The sequence below is a fragment of the Dermacentor variabilis genome, chromosome 6 (genome assembly GCF_050947875.1).
Source record: "Dermacentor variabilis isolate Ectoservices chromosome 6, ASM5094787v1, whole genome shotgun sequence".
Lineage (NCBI taxonomy): Eukaryota > Metazoa > Arthropoda > Arachnida > Ixodida > Ixodidae > Dermacentor > Dermacentor variabilis.
Window position 1 is genome coordinate 186,484,507 of NC_134573.1, and position 22,029 is coordinate 186,506,535.

The window sequence follows — 22,029 nt, forward strand, 5'->3', positions numbered from 1 at the left end:
AGCAATGTGCTCGGTGAGCCACGTTTCTGTACCGATGATGATATCAGCATCACACGCGTGTATCAGTGTTTTCAAGATATCAGCTTTGTGAAGTTCCAAGCAAAATTTGTCCCAGTAGCAGAATGAAAGCAGGTGTTGCTCGAATAGTGGGCCACCAGTATATTAAGCTGAAACTGAATCGAAAACCGTAAAAAAAAGAACTTTTTTTCTTGCGCAAGACGGAATTGAACCGGAAACGTTACGGCTTGTTAAGCAAGACATGCTTTTAGCTCCCACTGTCAGCGACCTTCAAGAGACCTTGAGCCAGCCGTTGTCAGATGGGAAGAGTACTTGGCACCTTTGAAGGGGCCGTGTCCATGAGCCTACATGTACTCATCAACCCAGAATCATTCGATACATTGACCCCGGCTCTCCCCCTCAACCCGGGTTGACTGGGCGGGGGGCTTTGGTTCGGGACAACGATCCTTCCCGGACAAGGGGACTGTTGTGGTGCAGCGCCACTGAGTTACACCACTCAACACACCAACAGCCATGTCGGTCTTACAGGACACAAGCCTGACTGACCCTCGGACTGTCTTGACGCAAAAGAGCCCAAGGCATACAACCATGGAGAGCACCAAAGCCATCCGCGGAGTAGCGCGACCACACGAGGGTGCGCCACCACCGGTTATAGCTCTGGGTTCCACTGAGCCAAAGGAAACTCCGTAGATCGACTGGCACACACGGCCGAGTCGAGCGACCTTAGGAGCATGCATCATAACTTAATGGATAGCTTTCCACCTGACTCACCAAAAATCCCGGCAGGACGAGCCCACACTTAGAGAACTTCTTCTCGCCCAAGCGGTGCCGCTCCCGGGTGAAATGGAACCAGACCTCCTTCCGTGCTTTCGCAAGCACGTCGTGAAGGCCCGGCGCCCGACCCCCGAAAACTGCATCGCGGCGTGCCAACCAAACTTCGTATGAGCACTTGGCAAGAAGAAGCACGAACTGGTTGACCGCCTGATTAGGCAAAGGGTGCAAAAATCGAACTATCTGATGAGGAACGCCTGGGAGATTAAAAAGACTAGCAATCCTTCGGAGAAGAGCTGCAGGAAAGAAACATTGCATAAAGGTATGAACCGAGTCCTCACGAGCCGGGACGGCTGTGAAGGGCCTGTAGCTCAACGGCAGGCACCCTCGCGCCAGGCGGTACACGAGCGTAGCTCGCCTAGCGTCGAGGAAACTGGCCGTGATGAACTCCCAGTTTGGCCTGTGAATGGACAGGTCATACATTTCGCAGTGCGGGGGGAGGCCTGGGGTGAGGGTATCTACTTCTTGGAGTGGAGTTGAAACTACGTCGATGTCGGGGCGAACCGTGCGGAGGCTTACCAAAGAGTTGGCAGCCGCCGCATAAATGGTGGACGGGGAACGTGAGCGAGGCACACAGTGGGAAAATGTGCTTTGCGAAAACAAGCGGAGTCGGGTGCTAAGAAAAAAAGGAAGTAAAGCTTCGAGTCAGGAGCATATCCGAGCGACCTGGGTCCATCTGACGTGTAGTGCAGTAGCCACGATGCCCAGGTCGGGAATTCCGAGTCCTCCCTTATCCCTGGTCAACTTGAGCCCCCGCCTGACCACACAACTTGAGCACACAACCATTTGTCCCCTTCCAGAGGAAGCGAAAGAGAACCCTCTCCAAGATAAACTTGGTTCAGGTTGGAGCAGGAGACACACACGCCACACACGCCAGTAAAGAAAACAGAAGTGAGCGAAGAATTGTCGCTCGAGCAGTCAGTGGTGCGGGCAAATGGTTGACGAACTTGAAGAAGGTGGTCCAAGCGTGGTCCAAACGTTGCAGCTGGCGTCGCTATTATTGAGCTAGTGTAAGGTGTAGGGTTGTGATATATCTTGTGAAAGAATATTAAACGAGATGCCTTCCTTCTTCTTTCTAGTGCTGCAAGGTCAAGGCTGTCTTCGATTAACCTAGCAGCTTTGTTTTGTAATGATTCATGCCTCTTGATGAGGGTTCCAAATAACGGAGCAGTATTCAAGTTTGGATCGAACCGCTGAGTTGTAGGCAAGAAGTTTTGTGTCCTCATTAGCTTGGCGAAGTGTGCGTCGGAGGAAGCCAAGGGTCCGATTTGATTTTCCCTATAGCCAGTCAATATGTGTGTTGCAAGTCAGATTAGAAGTTAAATGAACACCTAAATATTTAAATGACTCAACTGGTTCAATTACCTCATTATTTATTGTATAAGTGTGCGACACAATGTTATTACAAGTAGTGAACCGCGTTAATTTAGTTTTCTTAATATGAACATTCATCTGCCAATCGTGGCACCACTCATTTCTGCAAGTCATTTAATTCTTCGCAATCGCTATGGTCAGTAACATAACGATAAATAACGCAATCGTCAGCAAATAGACGAATTTATGAGTTTACACCAATGTGAATATCGTTAATAAAAACTAAAAACAACGTTGGCCCCAATACTGAGCCCTGGGCTACACCAGACGTGACAGGCTCAAAGCCAGACATAACGCTTTCAAGCAGTACCGCTTGGCGCCTATCACATAAATACTCTTTAACCCAATCAATGACTTTATTTTGTATTTGAAGAAGACTCATTTTATATATCAAACGTTTATGGCCCACCTTGTCGCAGACTTTTTCAAACTCAATGAAGAATGTATCAGTATGTGTTAGTTAATGCAGGTAGGTGTGAATTTCAGTAGTTAGCTCGAAAAGCCGTGTCTCACAAGAGCGCCCCCGTTGAAAGCCATGTTGGTTTGAAAATAAAATTTTGTTGTCGACCATATATTCCATAATTTGAGATGACAAAATGTGTTCTAACAGCTTGCAAGCGACAGATGTCAAGGACATTGAACGATAATTTGTCATTTCGTTCTTATCACCTGTTTTAAATATTGGCACTACGTGAGCAAGTTTCCATTAATCAGGGATTTGAGTCCTATCTAACGATTGCTGGAAAAAGAGTGCAAGTTTAAGTGCCGAGTAATGCTCAGTAAGTTTTATTAATTTTGTGCTAATACCATCGGGACCAGGACTTGAGTATGCTGGAAAATGCTCGATGGCTTTTTCAACTCCATTCGAGGTTATGATTATACGAGGCATTGGAGAGGCATCACAGTCAGGTGTACTGCTTATTATTGCTCCTCCCGTCAATTTAAGGGGAGTTGTCAGTAATGTAAAAATAGTCATTCACTGCCCATGAACTTCCCGACGATAACTGCGAACATTGTCCCGGTTCATAAAAATGGGTCCCCAGATAGGGTAACCAATTGCACGCCTACATTGCAAAGTCCTTGAACACGTAATCTGTACAAGCATATTCTGACACTTCGACATCAATAAATTTTTCTTTGAATACCAACACGGATTTCGATCAGGGCGTTCATGCGTGACGCAATCGTCAGAGTTCCCCCGCGATACATATATTTTGCTCTCATTCGATAAAAGGTTTTGCATTCGACTTAATATACAGAAGGCGTTTGATAAGGTCTCCCATTCTCTTATTTTGCACTAGCTATCTTTGCTTGGCTTGCTTACTAATGTTTTTTTCGTGGCTGTATAATTATCTAGCAGGTCGTTTTCAAAAGGTAGTTAAGGGGAAGCTTTAACTCGGGTGCTCCTATCTAAATACGCGTAAGAGGACAATTCGTTTATCTCGACAACCGCTGCACTAAATTTGATCAGATTTGTTGCATTTCAAATAAAAACTTATAATCTAGTGACTGTTGGTTTCGAACTTTTATTTAAATTGTCACTCTTTTATTAAAAATTGGCATAAGTTAAAAATTTTCAGAAAGCGAAACTATCAAGCTTACAACTAAGCAAGGAAGGATGATATCACAGTTCTGTGAATTGCATCTAATAGTACATCTAAAGCGGGCAAAATTGATATGTTATACATGAATATGAAATAATTCAGTAATATAGAAATACAGCTTTTTTCAGAACCCTTGCACGCAGCGTAACAAATTCACGTAAAATATAAATTGGCATAATGAATTTGTCCCCTTTGAACGATCTAATGGAAGCCGTTTACAGAACCGCGATATCTGTTCTTGTTGCAGGGCTGTTAATTCATCAACTTCGCGCTTCTATATTTTTCGAACATGCAAATTCTTTTTAAAAAATTCACGCCTTAAATCAAAATTTCGCTTCCCACAGTCACTAGAATTTAACTCTCTCTCAAATGCAAAAAAATAATTAAAATCGGTCCAGGGGTTATCTCAGAAAAGCGTTTTTGCGTCTTACATGTATTTGAATAGGCTGCATTGGAGTTGGGCATGAGCTAAAGCTTCTTGTTAAAGGTGATCAATCTCCTCACGTTTCAGTATATGTCCTCGGGCGTTGTACAGGGGATTGTTCTGGGTCCACTTTTATTTTTAGTTTACGTTACTGACATTGGGGAAGATACAAGTTCTGAATCAGCATTTTACGGAGGCAACTGCCCAGGGAAGTTAACGACGGGGCAGCGCTACAAATAGATTTATATTTTCAGCATTACTGCTGTTAAAAGTGGCTTATGTCGCTAAATACGTCAGAAATGTAATTACGTTCGTTTTTTGTGCAAACGGAAACCAATATGCTCCACCTAATAAACAATGAGAAAAATCGGAAGTAAACCAGGCGACATATTTCTAACATTTTCCTATGACTTAAAATGGAATGCTCAAACATAGACGCTACAACATTAAACATCGGCGGCTCATTGAATTCTATCAAAAGAAACTTCAAACATTCCCTTTAAGCAGCAAAGGATCTTCTTTACAAAACTAACATTGGACCAATACTTGAATATAGATCCATAATTTGGGGTCCGCATATGCAATCCTTGGGAAAAGGCCTTGGAAGCATTATCGGACCGCGTAGCCCGATTTACGACTAAAGCATACAGACTCCCAAGCAGCGTGACTGAGATAAAGAAGCAACTTAACCAGCCTGACCTGTCTACCCGACGCCCTTTCATCGGCTTTATTTCTTTAGGGACATACTTCTATAATGATTCACAGAAATCACACTCCGACGTATGTTTCACTACGCCGTGACCATCCATTAAAGATGAACGCAGTACCTTCACGAACCTTTGCTGATCAAAATGCTTTTTTCCGCGTGCAATAAATCGGCGGAATAAATTACCCATTGACGTCGTTCAAGTTACACGTGACTCAGATTTCTGTGACGCGCTAAACTGTCATATGCAGTTACTGTCACAGCAGAACAGTTCTGTGTGCACCCTGCTTGTAGTGCTTTTGTGTGCATCTATAATGCAGCGTTCTTTAGCACAAATTATCTGTAATTTTTTCTTTCCCTTTTCTGTCATACGTATGTTACGTACCTTTCGGGCTTCTTTTTTTAATTGTGGTCCGTACAATCAAGACTGTGTGTTAGGGTCCACGAACCACGCGTTTGGATCTCTATACCATGCACTCCGATGCAAAGCACTGTCCCACATGGTGCAGACACAAGGCTGGCATTGTTGTTGCAACCCCTTGATGTAATGCCATCGGACTAAATGTAGATAAAGAAATAAAATAAATAACTGTGATCGTTTGAAATTGGTGAACGTAAAATAGTTATACGGTGGTAGGAGACCTGTGTAAGATCGCTAGAATGAAAGAGCGCTTTATAGCTGGGCCCTTACTTTTAATCGCATTGGTGTGTAAACTGAAATAGGTACGACAAAAAAGATGTGTTGTTTTGAGGTATGTTGCTACGATGCGATTTTTTTTTTCAGCTATACTTGCAGCCTAAAAGCAGCACTCATACATTTTTAAGCCTTTTCGTTCAGCTAAGGGGTACCATTTAGTTTTGTTTCATGATATATATTCATTACTTGATGCGATGTTAAGGTAAAATTTTAATCTTAAATTATGCAAACGAGCATATACCGGTTCAAACATAGCTGAACCGTTTTTTTTTTTTTTTCGCTCCGTATTTGAACCGGAACTGATCTGTTTTTGCTAAACCGGAACGAAAAAAAGAAATTTTCTTCGACACTCGGTGCGTCACATGGCAGGTGATTCACCAGCTTGACATACGAGCAAGGAAACTTGCCAATTTTGGGCAGAACGTAAGGCACGTCCAGGAGCCGCTCAAAGTAGTCAATCATCAGGGGTGCTACCTCAGCAGCGTAGCTAGCCTGGTCCGCTTCCTCGGGCCGAGTCCAGACGGACACCTGGAAACACACGACGGCAAAGGTGATCACGCTTCATCAAGACCGCACTAAGGCAGGGCACGGCGTTTGTGCCTTTCCGAAAAGCGCAGGCAGGCTACAAAGAGCGCGACATTATCGCACCCGACGCAAGCATACTCGTCAGCGTCACTTCAAAGTAACACGTGTACCATTGAGAGTACTTTGTTTGCAGTATTATAAAACTAAATGAACGCCTTCAGTCAAGCTATCCTTTAATATGACGAAGCAAGTCTGTATCTATCAGAATACATGCACCGTACCTATTGATTTCGTTGTGTTCCGTGTTATGTTTGGTGAGTGTCCTTATGCCCTAGTGTATGAAAGCTGGCACAACGGTTCTGAATAACTTTGCAGTAAAGCTACTGCTTTCAGACTTGGATGAAAATTCAATACAGTAACGAAGTTTCGCAGATGGCACAATATATCAAACTGATCCTGAAAAAGAAAACGATTATTTTACTGGATTCTATATTCCACCCGCTGCGCCCATTCGAGTGATTCTAGTGGTAACGTGGAAGAGACGCGGTGCAACTGGCTTACGAAGCGCGACATGAAATGATTTTGCAAAATAATTAAAGAATTACACAGCCCTCGTGTATGTCTCACCTTTCCATTTCTAGTGGCAGTGTAGTTGCTGATCATGAAGGCGAGTGTGTAGGTTGACATCTTGATGCTCGTCATAAAGTGATCAGCCACGTATCCGCCCGTTCTGCGAAGGCAGCCCTGAATGTATTCATACGCACACAAAAATAATGCAAAGTTCCCAAGCAGCCCACCGGGTCATTCCGCGTGTAAAATACGGCATAACTAAAACCCACGAGCTAGTTCGCCGTGCATCTCAATCGCCGCAGTTATAAAATCGAAGCCTTGTCGAAGTTGAAGGTCGACAGGGCTTCGGCACAAAAGATGTACGTCGACCAACCATTTTTAAGCAGAGTCAACGAAAACTCCACTAGCAGTGATCGCATACACAAGTACATCAGCCCTGTTCGTCAGGAATACATCATATATGGTAGAACTAAACTCAGCTTCGGAAAGAAAGGAAAGTGGTTATAATTAGAACACGGCTTTATTTCTTTCCGAGTTCCTTTGATTTTGCTTTGTCTGGTTTTCTATTTCGAAGGCCGTCAGCCAGCTCATGTCGATGCGCGGCAAAGTTTCCCGCATACCAAACTTCGCAGTTATATAGAAAACATTGTCCTTGAGGGCTCCGGAACTCGCATCTCACACCCCGCCTGACCAGGTATATATATATATATATATATATATATATATATATATATATATACCTGGTCCTTATGTAACCTTATGTCCTTATATATACCTTATGTAATGCCTCCGGGCCTTTAAGGCTTCAATAAATGAAATGAAATGATATATATATATATATATATATATATATATATATATATATATATATATATATATATATATATATATATATATATATATATATATATATCATTTCATTTCATTTCATTTCATATATATCATAAGAAAGGAACAGCCACACCAAGAAAAGAGGAAATTAGTTGTACTCAGTAATTCAAATGAAATTATAAATTAATGGAAATGAAAACGGATGAAAAAACAACTGGCCGCAGGTGGGGAACGATCCCACATCCTCGCATTGCGCACGCGATGCTTTTACCAGTCGCATTCTGAAACTGTTACAGCCCAACATGGAAATGAAAGAACCAGCCGTGCCTGCCAGAAGAAGGAAGAGAGCGCTGCTTCCAACTGATTCTGCTGGCAGATTCCACGAAATATATAGCCACTAGAAGGCATCAACACGGAGCACCTTGTTCCTTCTTCTGGCCGGCTCGGCTTGTTTCTTCATTTCCATGTTGCGCTGTACCAGTTTCAGAATGCAATACCAATTCGCCCAAGCATCCACTTTTGGGGTATTTATATTTTGCTGCTAGAACTAATCGTTTAACTGTCGTGTGTGTGTGTGTGTGTGTGTGTGTGTGTGTGTGTGTGTGTGTGTGTGCGTGTGCGTGTGCGTGTGTGTGTGTGTGTGTGTGTGTGTGTGTGTGTGTGTGTGTGTGTGTGTGTGTGTGTTATACAAGACGTCATTGCACTCAGGTAAACTAATGTAGCAGTGCAATGCACAGCCTCCTCCTGATTGAAGCCATATTCATAGAAGCACGCTGATACATTGCTCTGCAGGCAGAGAAGTTTGGTCAACAACAATGTACCAAGGTTCACACGAAACCTCATTCGAATTGAAAGGAAAACTCTTACAGTCTATACTGTGGGCGAGGACTTACGGAGTCGCCATCTGTCGGAAGTGCCTCCCTTGCGTAGTATGAGGGATCATGCGGCGCGTTCCTCACAGGTTTCACTTACGGCGCTTAATAAAAACACCACGCGGCAGCCCTCCTGGACATTTCTGTAAGCACTCGCAAAACGAGAGCCCTCCTGGACATTTCTGTAAGTACTCGCAAAACGAGGGAAGTTTTTTACTGTCGAATTAATAGTTTTGGGCAAACTGAAAGCGTAGAATCGTTTACAGACGCTCTATCTCTTTACCGAATACGTACAGTGAATGCCACTGCGCGCGGTAGCTGCGATGGAGTCTCCCGAACCGGCATCTTGCGTGAAAGGTAGGCAAACGCTGTGAGCAAACCATGCGAAATATTTTCTTATAGTGGGCTGGCTATTGTATAACTAAATGGAGTATAACAGAATGAGGCCTCAATGCAGCGATCGCACGGGTTCGTGGTGACCGACTGCGCGCCTGCATCTATGTACACGCACTGTTTCCCTTTCGCTGCGAGCGCGTTTTCGCATCGTGCTGTGAGCTTTAGGCAGCAGCATATGAGCATTTGACAGCACACAAGCAACCATCGTTGCGTGGAAACTGTCACAGCTGTTCAAAAATAATTTCGTTATAACTACGGAATTCAACACCTACCAGGGCGACTTGGGATGTCCCGTCGCGATGATTCAATCTTTTTTTTTCCTAAAGTCCTGGACGTTTAAATACCATTATTTCTCAAGTTTGCTCGCACTGTATGTTTATCGGTCTTCTCAGCGAGCTTCGTTTATTTAATCGAGTACATTTCATTGTTTGGTGCTACACAAGCGTGAGCATATGTCATGCCTCTTTTTATGTGCCTTTTATGGTTCCCTTTCCATTACTGTGAACTTGCCAGTATCTAGAATCAACAAGTCCATAGACCAAAACTTCATGACATTAGCCGGGCAGCGCGCGGGCGAGCAGCTCATTGTGGGCTTTGTGCTACTCACCGAACATCGTAGCCCCGACGCCGTATTAGAAATCTTCCTCGCGTCTGTGCTTGCTGCACACTAGAGTTGTAGCCGGCGGCTGTCTGCCGGTTCTAACTTTCGCAAGCCAAGCTTCACGCAGCTTCTTGTCCTGTGGCTATGTGTAAATAAGGCTGACGCCGGACTCCGTTGCGTACGTTCGGCACTGCGGCACTGAGCAGTAGCCTACCATGCTGCACGCCTCCAAAGGTAGCCTACCATTACAGTGCTTTCAAATGTTGTCAAGCAGACACCGAAGGCGGGAAAACGTCGCTACTTAATCAGAACTGCAGCACAGGTCGGACTTTAAACTTTCGTTTTCAGCTCGCTTCGGCGCTTCCGAAGCAGCCGACGCAGCCGCTGTGTCCACGTGATCCCTCATGCCACGTCATGCCTACAGTGGCGCCAGCTTATCTAGTGGTGGAGCTCGCCCCAAATACAATACACCTAGTGCTCTACCTATGGACGGCTCCCAGTAAATTTTAGTACACGCGTGCATAATCAGTTGCTCGGCGCCACGACCGCCTTTCGGAGTTCGGCGTCAGGTACATGACTCCTCTTACGCCGAGATTTGTCTATGCTGCCTCTTTTGGTGTTGCAGTATACATTGATTTTGCTGGTTACAGATAAACATGCCAAAGTGCGCAGAAAACAGCAAAGCTAGCGGTGCGAACAGCGATAGCGCAGTAGCATGCAGTGCTTCGTAACGCGTCCATACAGAGCATTCACACCCTGCCGTTCATCTTCTGAGCACCATCGCAATGTGGTGGCTGCTCTACTACTTACGACACCACGACAGGTTCCTAAGTCGTCTTCAGTCGATTTGACACTGAAGCGATTCAGGCCAGCCATAGCCCCGGAGAGCGACCAGTGGCCCCGACAATGCTCGGCCTCATGTTCGTTTGGCGTTATCCAGCCGGGAAGCGCCGTGTTCGACCCGGCGCTAACCTTACCCGCTTTCGCCACACGTGCACACAATATCTTGCGGTGCTTAGACGGGATTCTGATTTAGAGGCGTTCAGTCGTAATCCCACGGATGCAAGGTAGCTTCGCACCACTGGTCTCTCGACCAAGCAGGTGAAGCAAGTGTCCGAATCTGCGGTTCCGATCGTACTGAGCAGAATTGCTATCGCAACGACCGGTCATCAGTGGGGTAAAACTAACCTGTCTCACGACGGCCTAAACCCAGCTCACGTTCCCTACTAGTGGGTGAACAATGCAACGCTTGGCGAATTCTGCTTCGCAATGATAGGAAGAGCCGACATCAAAGGATCAGAAAGCCAAGCGTTCCTAGCGACGTCGCTAGGAACGCTTGGCCGCCACAAGTCAGTTATCCCTGTGGTAACTTTTCTGACACCTCTTGCTTAAAACTTTTAAAGCCACAAGGATCGAGGGGCCCCGCTTTCGCGGTCTCGAATCGTACTGAATTTCAAGATCAAGCAAGCATTTGCCCTTTTGCTCAACGCGAGGTTCCTGTCCTCGCTGAGATCGCCTTAGGACACCTGCGTTACCGTTTGACATATGTACCATCCACTAGCACTGCAGTGCTATTATAAGTCATACTTTACATGCTAAGGCGAAGGTATTTTGTGGTCACTGATACTAAAATGCAGACACAGTATTAGTTTCACGTATAGGTCATTGCAACATCGCAGCAGAGGTTTCTTAGGTCTTCGAGTGTTTCTTTTCTCCATGTAGAGTAAAATTTCCATTGATTCAGACATTTTTTCTCTTCCTTTCTAAACATGTCTTAATGTAAAGAGGACTTTGTGTCCTCTTTACAACCAGTGTTCGTCTCGTCTCTGTTAGTGTCTTCCAGGACAGAGCGCAAGGAAAATGAAAGTCCTAATGTCCCTAGATATAGGGAAATCTTCCTAGGGCTGGCAGCACTGTCCGCCGGATCCACTTTGCAAGTTACTGCGAAACTAATCCAGCTTAAACCCCCCTGAGAGTCCCCAGCGGCGTTAAGGACAGGAAATGCTCGGACTGCGAGTGTCTTGCACATTAAGCAAGTGTGCCGTCAGGAGCAATGAAAGGATCGCAGCACTCCTGGTACAAAGTCGGCCATCTTAGTTACGTCGAATAAAAGCCTATGCAGAACCTTGCTTTCTGAACCACATGTGAGGATCGATACACGAAACATTTCATCATACGGGAGCAGGAGGAAAAGGAGGAAGGAAAGGTAGGAAGGTCAATCAGACGCACGTCCGGTTTGCTACCCTACAGAGGGGAAGAGGTTTATGAGAAATAAAGAAAGGAGAGGAAGCAAACATGCGGTTAAGCAATGACCACAGAGTGCAACTTTTTCACCAGCGTCAGTTAACGGGTGTTACGTCTCAACACGACCAAGGGCATTAATTAGACGTTTACCACGAAGCAATGCCACCCATTCATCATCGCCTATCCAGAAGTCAACGCAGCGTTGACACCGCCTGTTGACGGGCCAACAAAAGACCCCTCTGCCTGCACCTGACCGCCTGAACTAATGATGAAAGTCGCCAAACTCGAATGCTACCGTGGTAACGGCTTCGACCTGGGATTCCCAGATGGCTACGCGCTTGCTAAATATGCGGGGGCGAAGGTACAACATCGGAGGCGCAGTTCAGCTGAACGGTGCGATATCATGGGCAAGATATTTCCATCAGTTTGACGATTGTGATTGGCCGCGACACAGTCATCAGATTCCCTAATTTAGTCTCTTAGGGGAGACAACGGTATTAAAAGCGGAGACCTTTCGTGCAGTTAAGAGTGTTGACGTGTCCTGATGTGAACTCAGACGTTTAATGTGCTCCTACATGGAGTGGGCTCTCGTATCTGGAGCCAGTGTAAATAACGTACGACAAACCCATTTTCCGTCATTCATAGTACCGGACGTACTCGGGCTTGGTGGATTCCTGGCCCAAACGCCACCTCGAGCCGCAACACGAGCCGCGTCTGCGACCATAACAACTTTAGAAACATGGATGCGCATTATCGGAGCGCTCCCCCCCCCCCCATATTAAGCATAACCGCCTAAAGAGAAAGGCACCGTCTGAAGAAAGAAAAAAAAACTCAGATGCATTCAAGAAATTTTTGAACTTTGGATACTACTGTCACAGAATATTTCCTTGTTACAGCTTGGTTGAGCATGTGTGTGCCCCATGCATGCACGTAGAAGCCAGTATACCGTGGCAAGGCGTTGTTTTAATCCCTTCATCTTTGAAACAAGTGCGCAACGAAGGCTCATGAATTTTAGCGGGCACATCGTAAACAATAAAGATGGTATCACCAAACACGAAAGTCGACAATGCTATAATACAGTTAACGACATGAAAAGTCACGTCAACAATGAAAATCAATAAAGTAAAGCCTATATATCATATTTGTATCTATCGCACAACAATGTTACAACACACCGCATAATGCCGAATTTCGCGGACGGCTTTCATTCTTCAACATCGCATACCTGCAGCAGTAACACCTATGGTAGCACGTAAGCTGCCAATCGGGCGCAATTTTCGTCATGCGTGCGCAGCGTTTGCTCGCTGAACCTGTTCCTTCCTCCTACCTGCCCTCGGAGCGCACCAGGGGCATAGTGGATATGGAGTGGTATGCCTCGGGCCTGACCACTACCACGGAAAAAGTCGCCTTCATGTCCGGCTCGTCGAAGCACGGGAACGCCTCACGGGCGAACGTCGGCTCGAAGAATGTCACCAAGAGGTGCCTGCGAACGCCCACAGAGAGGAGCTTTAACCCAACAGGCAGCGAGTAGCAACAACCAGGCTAGTTGGTGCTCGATGTTACTGTAAATCACAGCGCGCACTGGGACAAGGACGGGAAAAAGAAAAATGAAGCAAGCACTGACTTCCAACTGTATTATTTTTTTACTTCCAGCGAGTAACATGCACGCACACGTGGAGAAAGGGGGTTAACTGAGGGGTCCGATATTTATAATTCATGTCATAAGAAGCCAAAAAAGACACCAAGGACAACACAGGGAAAATTACTTGTACTTACTAATTGAAATAAAGAAATTGTAAATTATTACAACTGAAAATGAATGAAAAAACTAATTGCCGCAGGTGGGGAACGATCCCACGTCTTCGCATTACGCGAGCGATGCTCTACCAATTGAGCTACCGCGGCGTCGCCTTCCCATCCACTTCTGGGGTATTTATGTGTTACTACTGGAACTGACCGGCCCCACCCGCGGCGGAGGAGAGTCAGGTGTTAGGCACACCCCATACGTGGGCCGATCCCGAAGATAATGCGAGGTCGACCCTCGCCGGAGGTGCAGTTCGCCATTAAGGGATCCACATACACAGCTTCGTTTGTCATCCTTCTTCACAGAGTGGAAGGGCACTGCGATTTTTTTTTTTGCAGTTTAACAATATATTTCCTGAGCATTAGGAATAAATGTGCTCCTGTTAAATGTGCTTCTGTGATTCCGTTACCATACGAGTTGCGCTGTTGAGCACAAGGTCACTGGTGTGATTCTTGCGGCTGAGGGGGTTACCATGCTAACAGCGTCGGAGGATGCAAAAGAGGCCGTCTGCCGCCGCCTGCATAGCTTTGTGAGGCACCTTAAGTAAACCAACTTGGTTATCAATGCTTAGCACCCCCCAATAGCCTTACTCACAAGCACCTTGTGGCTTTGGGACGTAAACCGCAGTATACATTAACTAAATTGTCATTATTTCGTATAGAACACACCTGAATCATGAGAATTTGGTACGACCTCTTTGCCTCTGCCCATCAGAATACAGTGCTGGTTATCCTGACGGGATTCTCTTTTATGTTCCCTCGTTCATCTACGCTGTCGTTTCGCCGATGAAACATCGTCACGTCACGTCACAACGAGAGAAGGACGGCTCACTGCTTCCTGTCGGCCGAGGTGTAGTGGTACTTGTAGAATCCTCTGGTGTCACCCAGGCGTCCGCTGAACTGAATGTGCACGACGTACTTCTTGCCAGCCTCGAGACTGGAGGCCAGCGAGATAACAAGCAGGCCGCTGTCAGCGCCTTTCTCGATGCCAGTGACCGCCACCTGACTGAGAGGGCTGGACGCGTCCCACACCTGTGCCGAAGGGACGGCAAGCGCTGCGGCGATTCCGTCTGTTCTGGCTCACTCCAAACTCACTACAGCGGCATTACTGCAAGGCGGTTACTGATCCGAAACATACGGATAAATCCATAGCAGAACATGACCGACAATAATTTTTCTACTTCCGTTAAACAGTTAAGATGTACGAATACGCGTTTGTAGGTAACGCACTTAACACTACACCCGCTGTTAGTTCACCCTTAGTTTGCGGGTCGTGTCAAAGGCAGACCTAGTTTTCGTAATAAATTTCAAAAATTGAGTATTTGAAAGCCAGGCGAAGCTATGAAAGAGTCGACGCAGGACCGAGTCAACACGTTCAGGCGACGCCAGACGAGCCACACGCAGAAACTGTGAAAGAAGTGGAGCGGGTGAGAACAAGTTAAGTGCTCATCGCAGTAAATGACTCAGATTTAACTGCTGCTCCTTTCACTCATTTTGTTATGGCAAGTCCTTCGAGTTTGTGTGCATTTAGTACATTGTACTATATTCTTTATACTTTGAGCGGGTTTTCTTTATATATATATATATATATATATATATATATATATATATATATATATATATATATATATATATATATATATATATATATATATATATACATATATATATTATACCTCAAAGGCTCCAGAGATGGGGTATTACATGAGGGATGGGCTTTAACAAAACAGTGATTCGAGAGCAGCCTTGAAGTGATGAGTGTCGGAGTGGTGCGTGATGTCGGCAGACAGACCGTTCCAGTCCCTGGCGGTTTTCACAAAAAATGATCGTAGATGAGAGGTAGTCTGCGCCGGGGGAGGATACACGGCTTTGCTGTGGTTAATGCGGCTGGACTGACGATGAGCTGGTAATATAGCTGAAATGTGGAGTGGTGAATGATAGAATTTGTGAAAAAGACAGTCTAGAAATAAGACGTCGCGATTCTAGATTAGTAAGACCGGCACGGGAATTTAGTTCAGACACGCTTGCATGATAAGAATATTCAGAATAGATAAACCGGGCTGCACGGTTTTGAATTGATTCCAGTGTATTAGATAGGTCATGTTGATGAGGATCCCAGACAGAGCATGCATATTCTAACTTAGGGCGGACATATGTAACATAAGCTAACAATTTTACTGATGAGGGAGCAAGTCTTAGATTCCGGCGGAGAAAATCGATTCGCGGCATTGGCTAAGTTAATGACATGATGTGACCAATTTAGGGTAGTTGAAAAGGTTAACCGAGGTATTTATACGAGTCTACGGATGAGATTTCGGCGCCGTATATGGTGTATTTTCCTGATTGGTGATGCTGTCTGCGATGGAAAGAAACTAGCGAGGTTTTTTTAGTATTTAAAGACATCAACCATTTGTTACACCATAATTAAATGCGTTTTAGGTCATCTTGAAGCAAATGCATGTCTGAAGTGTTAGTTATGCGTCGATAAACTACACAATCGTCTGCGAACAATCGAATGTTAGAAGAGATCTCAGTAGGAAGATCATTAATGTAAATTAGAAAGAGTAGTGGTCCGAGAACTGTGCCTTGTGGTACGCCCGAAAGGGCGTACCACAACTATATATATATATATATATATATATATATATATATATATATATATATATATATATATATATATATATATATATAATAAATCCTTAGCGCTATAGTTTTCTCTCTGATCTTATCCTTCAATAACGGAAGCAGTTTTTCTAGTAAGTTACGTTATGTTTACTATGTTTTTTACTGTATCTTGGCTTGGTGAACTGCTTAACTGACGAACGAACTATGTTACGGTATCTGATGGGACCCGCATTATAGATAATCGGTATACGTTGCACTAATCTGTTGTTTCTCCGTGCGTCCTTTGTTAGTTCGCTTTTGTTAGCTTGCAACGATGGTCTTGGTTTTCGGCATACTTGTGCTTGTTGTGTAGGATCACCTAGATAACTTTATTTTTATGATCCTAACTAAATTTACGGCCGTTGCCCTGACGTAACCCAATTCTGTAAATAACACTATTTATTGTGGCGCCCTATTGTTCAATACATCGATCATGTCACCGTTTTTGTCGTTTTTATTATGTCTATACTGTTTTCCGCTGTCTTCCAGAAGTCGTCCTTCAAGGCATGGGTAGCCTACGACGTCCGGTAGTGCTGCAGAAAGGGCTTGAACTAAAGGCCAAATGAATACATTTTTTATGGTCAGGCCTGTTATCTGCAGTGATGTCTCGCATTGGTAAAAAGGAAAGTATTATAACTATTATTGTACGGCACTACTGCCTACATGATACCGTAACCTCTATCTAATGTGACGGGCCAACCGTCCTTCAAATTTCACTCAATCGCTGAGGCTCCCGCGCGGCCGCTGTCGCAACCTTAATGAGCGTAGAGCTGGAAAGAAATGGAAGACAAGGTTGACCACACATCGCAGCGTCTGGACATCAAAATCAGCCCGAAACAAGTGTCACATCGCGTCGCTAAGTGCAATGGCAAAGCGCCGCCCTTCCAAAAGAGCGGCGATCACAGTCTGAGCAAGCCTATCAGTCAGCGACGAAATTGTGTTCTGCGAAAGCACCCCATTCTACAGACACACTCGTATCCCGGACGTGAAACTTGGATGCCTCTGTCAGGAGATGATGAGAACTGGTTATTTGTTCATGCCCATGGACTGATCTGTAAAACTACTCGCGGCTCATCAAGGTGTCAGCGGATTGCTCTTCACGCGGAACCCTTGTGTATGTAACCTCGCGAGGAATGTCATCGAAGGCTCAAATGCGCCGACATCACGAGCTATAGCAAACATCGCACTGCGCATCCCAGAGTAAACAACCCACAGAGAGTAAAGCAAAGCCTAGGCGACAAAAGCAAATAGTCTTGTTGCCACATATCCGACGACCTGTTCGTGCACCAAATCAGTGATTACACGTGCGTCACGGGTGCAGCTTTAAAACCACTGCCTGAGGCTCGAGCCACCGACTTTTCGACTCCCGAGAACATTAGCAATTTGAGCTGACCGCGGCCGTATAAGGACACTAAAACGAATTCGCAACTTTTCTTATCACCTGCACTGCTGGTCCGGCGCCAGCCGAGGCCGCGGTGTAGTTGAACTTGCCGGTGTGCATGACTACAGTGCTGGTGTTCTGCACGCATCGTACACGCACGGCCACGGTGGCCGTAAAGGTGTCGTCGTCCGCGCCCGCCGAGCCTTCCGTCGTAGGCGCTTCCTCGGCCGCGAAGCGAGGCCGCATCTCGATGTCGTAGTGCTCGGGCAACAGGGCGCGGGGCAGACGGTTGTTGTAGACCTGCGCCGACGTCCGGTGCCGTGCGCGGAGGAACGCCAGCGTGTCCTCGCGCAGCACAGACGTGTGCGCCAGGGGGCCGGGCCTGCGCGTGGGAGCCCGCGTCTCGGCCAACGTCACACGTTTCAGTTTCATAGCCAAACAAGGCTCACAGGGAGCTGTAAACTCGATGTAATCAACAGCTACCCCAAAAGTGAAACCACAACCTGGAACCAACCGTTTCGACAAAGGGACTTACCTTGGCAGGAGCTATATATAGCTCATTCTTGCGCCAGGGGCGAGGAAAATGAGTGAGTACGAAATATTCAACAAAGCAAGAGAAGTAGAAATATTCAAACGGTGGAATTTGTTTGGTTAATGTAAGGAGGGTGAAAGGAAGGGGGGTTGCAAATGCTTCTAAGTAAATATGGCAGTCGGAAAACAGTCGAAAAAGAACAGTCACGTGTAAGTACGAGTTGCCAATGCGGCGAGCTTAGTTTTCTTAAACGGGAAGCACGCAGAGGCAGGATTTGAACATTTAGATCTAGTTATAAAGAAAAGCTCACTTGTATCAAAAGGTGTCCAGGTGAGAGCAATAAAGTGACAATAGGAAATGAAGGCTAAGGGTACAAACAGATGCCTTCTTGAAAGTAGAGAAAGAATAAAAAAAGATAGACGAATTAAGATATAACAAATTAATGAAGTAAAATACACTAAATTTCAATGAAATATGAGTAACACACAAAAAGGAGAGAGAATAGTGCAGTAAGAAAATTATTACGGGAACTAGTTATTGTACATAAATGCTACTCGAGTTTCGATTCGCGCAGTATTCGGAGGAACCAGTATTATGGCGGCTGGGCTCACTTAAGGGCGTTGATGTCCACGTGTAAACGTGTCGCAAGTTTACGAGGCCGCGGCGGTCGCATTTCAATGGGCGCGTAGTACAAAAACGCTCGTGTACTTAGACAGGTGGCCAAAATTAACCCGCAGTGTCTCACTACGGCGTTCTTCATAATCAGATCGTGATTTTGGCCTGTAAAAGCCCATCCCACGTTATTGCCCATTCTACTGGCTGTCAGTAGCGCACACATATTTATGCGTGTGCTTCTGACAGCCAGAAAAAGCGTGGCTCACTGACCACAGCGAAAACAAAGTGACCTTTCGATATCCGTACGGATTCCTTGTTGCTGCGTTCCTTGCTGCAGTGTTCAAGTCAAGCACGTCTGGCGAGGAAGAAACATACCTAAAATAACGCATGCACTCAACAAATAAATGTATGTAAAATACAAATTCAGTCATAACTTTCCACCGACATGGTAAACAAGGAATTTCTATGAACCATTTAGCACCAAGGTTGAAGCGCCACGCTGTCCGGTATACACAAGGTGCGTGCAAAACCCTAGCAAGCACAAATGTGACCTGATGAATTCGAAGAATCAGCTCCCTCGGGCAAGTTTTCCTAGCGTGGTCTAGAAGATACCGTGCACCATTCGAGTATGTATTGGTGAGAGTGCAAATTTCTGCAGGCGTCTAGCAGCACAAGAATGATGTCACCAAAGGCACTGCACTGGCAAATGTTCTTACCGAGCGTGCCCAGATCACGGGTCACAAGACTGACTGGGACGACGCGCGTATCGCTTCCAGAGGAAAGAACAAGGCAAAAAGTATCAATATTAATGTTTAAACGTTTACACTCTAAGAAATACAATAAACAGATCACGTGGCCCATTGAGTCACGCGTGCTTCCGAACATGCGTCTTGCGCTCTACGCTAGAGCACCAGACCGCTTTTCATTGTAAACAAGGGGCTCGTATAGGAATCTCGAAACGTCGTTTTGGGCGTACGGTCAGTGGCATACTGCAGTCGTAAGAACGACCGTGCTGCCGCCGGCGTCCCACGCCACGCGCCAGCGCCCCAGCCGGCGCGCGTCGTCGCACGCACCTGCGCACGACGGCCAGCTCCGCGGCGCCCGGCCACCAGGCGGGCAGGCCGGCGTCGGCGTCCAGCTGCCGGCCGGCAGCGCGAGGCGCCAGGCGGAACCAGGCGGCCAGCACGGTGGTGACCAGCGCCGCCACGGCCAGGCCCGGGCCGCAGCCCGTGAGCGCGTAGCGACGCACTGCGCCGCTCTTGTCCGCCATCTCTGCGCACCACCACCCGGCCCCTGCCGCCGGGCAACAGCCTCGTTCGCACGTAAATGCACCGGACACCACTGGTGAATTTCGCCATGGGTGTGCGCTGCATAGTTGCACCGAGACACGAACGAAGAACCGCAACCGCGTGATGATGCGCAGAGCGCGTGGACACCTTTTAGCGCGCGTGTGTGCAATCTTCTTCGTTCGTGTTCTGTTACGACCATGCAGCGCCACATCTGCGATTAAAAGTTCACTAACATACGCGTTGCCTTTCGTTAAATTCTCTCATTTTGCCTGTTTCTGGTCAGCTCTGTTCCGGATCACGTCATCTCTCACCAGCTCCAAAAACAAAACATGGCGGTATTCGCAGCCGGTCAAGTGTCCGGAGTTGATTAAGTTCAATATTTATGGCACTGAAAGGGGACAGGCGTGCAAACACGGACACAGATAGAACGGCGTGTGTGTTGTACAGGCGTCTTAATGGGATGGCGCCTTATACTGAGGGGTCTTTTTATGTATATGATTTATTTTTATTTACCCATTGGGCTTGTCCCACTGTGTATTTGTCCACTTTTAACCAATCACTCAGAATATGTATGTGCTAATGTGTCACAAGCTGTATAAAAATCTTCAATGCAGGAAAGTTTCTGTCGCGCTCCTCCGTGCAAACACCGGTCATCCCCATTCTCTTCCCGACGGCCAGCATACACCGCCTTTGTGTTCGTGACACCGCTGCGTCAGTGTCGCGCACTGTTAATCAGCCTGACACTCTTACCACTGTCCTCATGCCTGTCTTTCACCGCCGTGTCCGGAGAAATGCTTCGGGGGCGATGCTCCACATTACTACGTGCCTTACGAGTTACTTATGACGTGGTGCGGCGAATACCTTTCTTATGTCATTCCAGAAGCTGCAAGTAGGTGATAATTTCACACGTTACAAAAATATCCTGCGGTTATTATGAAGCCACAATTGAAAGGATGAAACGGGATCAACCAGTGCAGCATTTTACACGCCGGGACGGAAGAATCGAGATGGTATTGCCCGGGGACTGCAACACTTATAAAAAAGTCGCAGTTTCGCCCGAAAGGCGAAGCATCGTTTGCGAGCAAATTAGTAGATAGCTATACCAAGTAAGGATGGTAGCTTTATCGGCCGTATAAACTTCTAAACGTTCACTTATTAACTAAATTAACTAGCATGGTGTCAACCGTGCACAAGCAAACATGAACACATCTCAATCGATGACTGCGGAAACTCCTTGTCGAAACGCTCGATTGCTGAAGCGCGGCAGCAGCAGCAGCGAGCAAATTGACCTTCGCGCTGCCTATCGCTTCAACGCGAACTAAGCGGTGAGAACATAGCGCGCACGAAGCTATCGGCCCTGGTGCACCCAGACACCCGGATTGTCCCCATCGCAGATCGATTTCGAAATTAGGCCCGTGTGGCCACGCCATACGCAGCTGCCGCCGGAGCTCTTATGCACTGAGAGTTTCGCAAATCTGGCCCCAGAACACTGAAAGTTTGGATCTTTGGGTCCCCCAGTGATCTGCGTGACACACGAGAAGGTTTTCAGTCCCGCTAGCCGAGACTACCCTACGGCTAGTTCGGAAGAAACGAACAGGAGTCATATTTGTTACTCGCGATCTGGAATGTTTGTTACTCGCGAAGGGCAAAGCAAACAACGGGCGAAGAAAGGTTTAGATCGACGATATACAGGGTGTTTCAGCGAACACGTAAAATTTTTTTTTTCAATTGCCAATGGCATATAGCACAATTCTAGTTCATGAGCTGGACTACTAGAAGAGGCGTACAATACTGGCCTCCAAAATTGAAATGCATAATCGGCTAATTACCAAAGTGCACTAATTAGTTTTTAACTAATTACCTTATGCACGTATTGCAATTTACAAATTCTAGCCAATTACAATTCCTCTTCCAACCAATTTACCATTCTAGCCGTTAGCAAGGCGGATACACTTGAAACGAATTGTTAGGATGACACGAGTCGAGACATTAATCCCCAAATTTTGCGGAAAAATGCTTTGTCCTTCTAGTTACATTTGTGCTTCAATGCAT

General features: G+C 46.2%; 1 protein-coding gene and 1 non-coding gene across 2 annotated transcripts in view; both read right to left on the reverse strand.

Annotated features, from left to right (window-relative positions):
* LOC142586390 (aminopeptidase N-like) overlaps positions 1–22,029 on the reverse strand; it is a 69,350-nt gene that overhangs the window by 42,361 nt on the left and 4,960 nt on the right. Inside the window, exons 2-7 of the mRNA XM_075697638.1 lie at positions 19,762–19,981; positions 17,602–17,923; positions 14,329–14,528; positions 13,021–13,176; positions 6,807–6,909; positions 6,046–6,182 (exon numbers count right to left, since the gene is read on the reverse strand). Coding sequence (XP_075553753.1) covers positions 6,046–6,182; positions 6,807–6,909; positions 13,021–13,176; positions 14,329–14,528; positions 17,602–17,923; positions 19,762–19,981 — 1,138 coding nt within the window. The remainder of the gene's footprint in view (positions 1–6,045; positions 6,183–6,806; positions 6,910–13,020; positions 13,177–14,328; positions 14,529–17,601; positions 17,924–19,761; positions 19,982–22,029) is intronic.
* On the reverse strand, positions 13,527–13,598 carry TRNAT-CGU (transfer RNA threonine (anticodon CGU)). Its single transcript has one exon. It is a non-coding gene; the product is annotated as a tRNA-Thr (tRNA).